Genomic DNA, 6,200 nt, shown 5'->3' on the forward strand with positions numbered 1-6,200 from the left:
CTCTTTCCATCACAGTGAGGTCACCCCTCTCAAGGAAGCCATTTGCAGTAGCATCCTTTCAATACCACAGCACTCTGCTTTCTACAGTATAACCTACTTTGACCTTGACATACACTGTAGGTGTGACACTGGCTAGTGTGGATCTTCATGTGCATCTGAGCGATTGGCTATATTGTTTTCCAAACATGCCCAAAACCCACCCATTCATCCATTTATATCCACTTATCCAAGATCAGGTCATAGTGGCAACAGGTTCAGCAAGGTAGCCCAGATGTCCTACTCTCCGGCAACGTTTTCCTGCGCCTCTGGTGGGATTCCGAGGCGTTCCCAGGCCAGATGACATAAATAATCTCTCCAACATGTTCTGGGTCTACCCCAGGGTCTCCAACCAGTTGGATATGCCTGGAAAACGTCCAAAGCAAGGCACCTTGGAGGCACCCTGATCAGATGCTCGATCCGCTGCTTCATTTGGTGCAAAGAAGCAGCTGTTCTACTCCAAGCCCCTTCCAGATGCCCGAACTCCACCCACTATCTCTATGGCTAAGCCCAGCCACCCTGCAAAGGAAACTAATTTCAGCCACTCGTATTCACAATATAATTCTTTCGGTCACTACCCACAGCTTGCGACCATAGGTGAGGGTTGGAGTATAGACTGACTGGTTAATTGAGAGCTTTGTCTTTTGGCTCAGCATCTTCTTCTTCACCTTGATGGTCTAGTACAATGTCCACATTACTGCTGATGCTGCCCCCTATCCACCTGTCAATCTCACGTTCAATCTCAAACAAGACCCTGAGATACTTGAACTCCTTCACTTTGGGGCAGCAACTAACTCCCAACTCAAAAGGAGCAGTCCACCATTTTCTGGCAGAGCACCATGGCCTCAGACTTGGAGCTGCTAATAAGTTTGACTCATTCAACACTACATGTAGACTGTGGTCTGATTCTCAGGCATACAGCTCAAGGTACAGTGTATTCAAAGTTCTAATTTTGGCAGCAGGATTTGCTCGATATTTTTGGAGACATTTCACCTCTCAGTGTAGAAGTTTCTTCATTTCTCATTGGTGGGAAATCCATTGTACGGAGTCATTAGCTTTGTAGTTTCTCACCTTAAATATATTGTGGGTTTTTGGAATAGTGCCCCCACATCCCCACATTTACTCCCAAAGCATCAACAGTGAGACCATTTGGGGATTTGGTGGAACTATGACTTTATCTTAAAGTGCCAACTTCCATCCTTGTAAACCTTTTGCACTTTGAGCTGGGTTTGCATATGCAGTCACATCCTCTGTATCCTCAGTCAGCGACTGGCTATAGTGGATGGCCCCCTTCCAGTTGTTAAATTGTCCCTGCGGTTCCCTGCCAAATTATTTGGCTCTCCTTGTGATGGCATTGAATTGTTTTCTAAATTGGACAACAGTTCTTATAGGACCTGGGCAACTGTTATTAACCAAATACGTTATCTCTTCCCAGGCTAATGTAACATCATCTACCCTCTCTGGCTTGTTTACAAGGTTGCATATTGGTCTTGGTGAGTCAGCACTTCTTGCACCTGAACAAAAAGTATATTCTTGAGAAGAACTTTTTTGTGTGTGGTGAATACTCCTGACTATTCTCTACTGTAGCTTCCATATTTAAATAGAAAGAGCAGCCAGGTGTAGAGTCTGCATCTTTTAAAGGAAAGAATAACAGTGTATCTGATTCCTAACCCCCGCCTGATTTCCAGCTGTGCAGCTGGTGCACTGCACAACATGGCTCCAACCTCCAAAATACCAAAAGTCCATCACCCTACCACACATGGACAATGTTTTGCACCAGTGTGCCGTGATTTAGTAAAGTGGGACCCCAGATATAGATGTGGTCATGCAGAACAATTTCTATCAATCTAACAACATTTCCAACATCATTTGTCATTATATAATCTTTTATTCATCATAATAATTCTCACTATCAAGACAAATGAGATCTTTTTGTGCTAAGGAAAGAGTTCACATAATGAAAAGGTGGCCACATAGATCATGACAAATCATAAGCGATACATACTGATTCAGATTGGTCCAGTAGTCCTGCCTATCAGCTTTTTATATCTTGCAATGTTCCAGGGGGAAAAACATTCAGAAAAAAATGTCATGAGATGCAGAGAGCACATCTTACTTTGTGAAACTTGGTTTATAGAAAGAAGCACTAAGGTTCCACTCTCATCATGTGGCCACATTAATGTAAATGAATTAATTGCATTAGGTTCTGGGGATTTAGACAACAGTGATTCTTTAGGTGGTAAGCCTCCAGGTCAAGTGCAGAACTGATTTTCATGGTAGTGGAGCAATCAAGAGCATATCAGAATCAGAATCAGTTTATTGGCCAGGTGTGTTGGACACACGAGAAATTTGACTCAGGTACATCGGCTCTCAATGTGCAAACAGTAAATCAGCATAAGGCTGTGTAATATAACAAAATAGCAGTATTAACATCAACAACCAGTGCAAGCAATGCAGAAAAAGCAGTATAAATAGACAGTAAACAATGCAGACAACAAGGGAATGTTCATTGAAATGAGATAATTAGGGATAAAAATAGAGTACTTAAAACAGAGTACTAGAGACCTGTACGAGTCTGTATAATCTGTACAATGTAAATTTACAGGTATTGCACTGAGGGTTATTACTTACTACCCTTAGGGTTAAGTTCACTATGTAATTGTAAGGCAAGGAAATCAGTTAGCAATTAATATAACAACACACACACACATCTATCTATAAATACTGACTTAGTAATTAATTTGGATAGTAAAAAGTATTGTCCACTTTTACACCACAGTCCCAGCTGACTGTGAAAGGATTTCATCATATTACAAAAAAACATTGCTGCTATTTACTAATAAGCTTTCCCAAACAAACTGTGAATCCTGACCCTGGATTAACTAATTCCTCTGTGCCAAAGACCTCCACTGTTGTCCAAAAGCTACTAAACATGCAGCAGTGAGCCACAACACTGCACTTGGTGACATGCTTGTTTTTCATGAAGTGTGTGTGGTACATACTGTACTTTCAAAATGTCAGTATTAAGTGCTTATATGAATAATACAATTTACCTGCATACACGCATAATAATGTCCTAATGTACATGTGCCAGTAAGCCACATTTACATCCAGTGCTTACATTTTGAGTAAATGTACTCAAGTTTATACTTGCTAAGAATAAGGAGTGTGTTCTGTTGCTCTTGTCCTCCTAAATGGCATCTTAATATTGGTATATTGTGCATGAAGTACACTAATTGCAGCTTGTGGCTATTAAAAAATATTTTCAGTGACTACTGTATAAACATTCAAGAAAGACACGCCCTATTTTTGTACAAACTCTCACCGTATCATTATCAGTCCCCTGCATTAACATCGCCCTTCTCTGTCACATTATGTATTGTTTAATGTTGACAGCTAAGCTCAAATTGATCTAACATAATTAGTTTAAAACAGGTCTGTTAAGTACACTGTCATAATTTTTTACTGCCACTGAGTATCTGGGTTTGTGGGGGAAGACATGTTTTCTGTCAGTGCAATTATAGCTGAATTGTGTTCTTAGTTGAAATTTCATTACAATCAATTTTAAGAACTGATTACACTTCAAATATGTATAATTGTAGTTAGCAATATGAGTAGAGATATTCAAATTATGCCAGATTGTTCCTTATCCTTTAACCAGTACATGAAGCAGTATTTAAATAATAAAATACTGAATTAATTTTAGGCATCATTGGAAACTGACATAATAATTTTAAACAAGAACTCCCTTTAAGTATGCCACTGATTATTTTAACTTTCACAATCAAGTAGTTCATCATCTATTTAACAGGAAAAGATTATGCCAATTAAATTTTCTCTGCTCTTTTATGACGTGTTATTGTCTAATAAACCATGAAAAAGGGAAAGAATTTTTACACAGTGTAGCACTTGATAACTCAAAGTGCTTCACAGCCAGGGGCCAAAGTTCTTAAATAAAATTACTGATGAAAATCATTTCTTTATCAGTAAATAAGAGACACAATTTCACTGCAAAGTTGATAATAATGTTCATAGTCATTTTATTGTACTGTTTGAAATGATATATTTTTCCAAGATGTGCTGATTTTCTTTTTCTGCAACTGAAAATAAATAGGAAGTTATGTGTATTTAACCTGTTTAGCATATTATTACATTCTTAGCATGACATCATGTAATTTGCCCACTCCAGGCAGGGTAAAGTTCCTACAGACTGCTACTTAGCTGATCTGTGTGTCCATTTCTTTGTTTTTTTTAATGCATTGTCTCTAAAATATTTATAAAACACAGGGTCACGTTTAGTGTTATAGCCCCACTGTGTAGTTCTAAGGGTTGTAATACAATTTGTATTAACCGTCTCAAGCATCTTTAGTGGAACCAAAGTGGCATCTTATTTTGTGTTTGATGAAAAAGGCAACATTTTGTACCCCATTGTTTTTAACAATTCATGAAGATGAAAGTCAATAACTGAAAGTTTCCCTGAGCAGTAATTGACACCACTGGGTAAAGGGAGATGGTGTTCTTCCATATTGGTGGCTGGATGTCATAACATATCATAAAGCAGCCTTCTAACCTTGTCAGAACTTATCATGACACCAATTAGTTAAAAAATAAAATAAAATAAAATAGACAGCCACACAGCTGAGGATGTACTTCATGCTCATCTGCAAAAGGGTAGCAGTCCTTGTGTGGAGAGGCACAATCTGTGCAACTTTCTAAAAACTCCAGGGAGGCATGAAGTGTGAACAATTTGAGAAAGAGCAGAAAATAAATACACATCATGTCAGAGTAAAGTGACAATGACAAAGGCACTATCTTATTTGTTCAGTACAACACAATTAACCTAACTCTATGACAGCCTCTTGTACTGCTAAAATAGACCTTGTCATGTAACAGCTCCCTTCTTTTTTCTGTCTCCCTCCCTGCTTCCCTCTTCTTTTCTGTCCTATCAGGTCTCCACACAATGGAGCGAGAATGAACAGAGAGCGGCTTAAAAAAAAGCATGAACTGGAGGTTTATTGAGGTCATCTGCTTCCTGTTTATATGGGACCATATAACAGTTCAGTCTTCCCGCCAGGACCCGTTGTCCACTGAGCAACATGTCACCAAACAATATGACTGGCTCATCTCTGACCGCGGACCTTTCCACCACTCTCGAAGCTATCTGTCCTTTGTGGAAAGATTCCGGCAAGGATTTACGACCAGATATAAAATTTATAGGTGAGTTCACTTTCAGTCTGTGTACTGATGCCACACAGGCTTTTAAGAGAATCTCTGTTTTAATGGTTTTCCTATTTGAGATTTTAGCTGCAAAAAGCTGCCCAATATACATTTTTAACCTACTAAATGGGTATTTTTTATATTTACTTGTGGCCAATCTCAGCACCATGAACTTCTTTTTCTTATATATCAATGAAGTATTCTACTAGGATTCCCACTCTCTTTCCTTCTGCTTTGTTGACGTCCAAGTCTTTTGTACCTCACCGCCATCAGTAATAGGCACTGTGCTTGCCGTTACTTCTAAAGAAAGTATTGTTAGGTGCTGTGCACAATTTGAAGTCTGTACCAATTTGCACAGATAAAGGGGAACTTCCAAAAATTGACTAGCAAGAGAAAGATTTCCTGTGCTTTATTCTTTTGTATGGCTCAAGCTCCAGAAAGGTCAGATCCTACATTCCCCTTAATGCAATTTGATTGTGCTTTTCATTACACCGTCCCTGCCTAGAGTACACACGTCTTCAAACTGCAGTATTCACCCTTAGCTTGTAACACAACTTTCTGCTATAAATTAGAAGGCTCCAGTCCCAAACCAATTAACCCATATGACATTGCCATGGTTATATTTTACAGTTATACAATTATTTTTTACAGGTAAATGGATCATGATGTGTTATATTACTGGAGTTTCACTCAATGTGGACACTCCTGACCTTTGTAGCTATCAATTAACCCAATACATTGCACATTCTTTGGCATGTAGCATGACACATGAATAAGTGTGTAAATGATTCACTACCAAAAATGAAAGGATTTAGGGTCTAAAGGGTGTCAAGTCACATTAAATTATAAGGGATTAATTATATTTGCCCATCATTCATTTGTACTTCATTACTGTCAAATTTCATACATACCAATATACATACTAACCACTTCATATTTTATTAGTT

General features: G+C 38.5%; 1 protein-coding gene across 3 annotated transcripts in view; it reads left to right on the forward strand.

Annotated features, from left to right (window-relative positions):
* Positions 1–6,200, forward strand: part of brinp1 (bone morphogenetic protein/retinoic acid inducible neural-specific 1) — a 139,417-nt gene that overhangs the window by 50,852 nt on the left and 82,365 nt on the right. For 2 of the 3 annotated variants that reach the window (XM_020600893.1, XM_020600892.1), the window contains one exon: positions 4,986–5,253. In XM_020600893.1, the coding sequence (XP_020456549.1) occupies positions 5,036–5,253 (218 nt within the window). In that variant the 5' untranslated portion in view covers positions 4,986–5,035. Of the gene's footprint in view, positions 1–1,508; positions 1,530–4,985; positions 5,254–6,200 lie in introns of those variants that run through there. The other variant, XM_020600894.1, reaches the window with a different exon arrangement.

This window comes from Monopterus albus, unplaced genomic scaffold (genome assembly GCF_001952655.1).
Source record: "Monopterus albus unplaced genomic scaffold, M_albus_1.0 scaffold49.1, whole genome shotgun sequence".
In the NCBI taxonomy this organism is placed as follows: domain Eukaryota; kingdom Metazoa; phylum Chordata; class Actinopteri; order Synbranchiformes; family Synbranchidae; genus Monopterus; species Monopterus albus.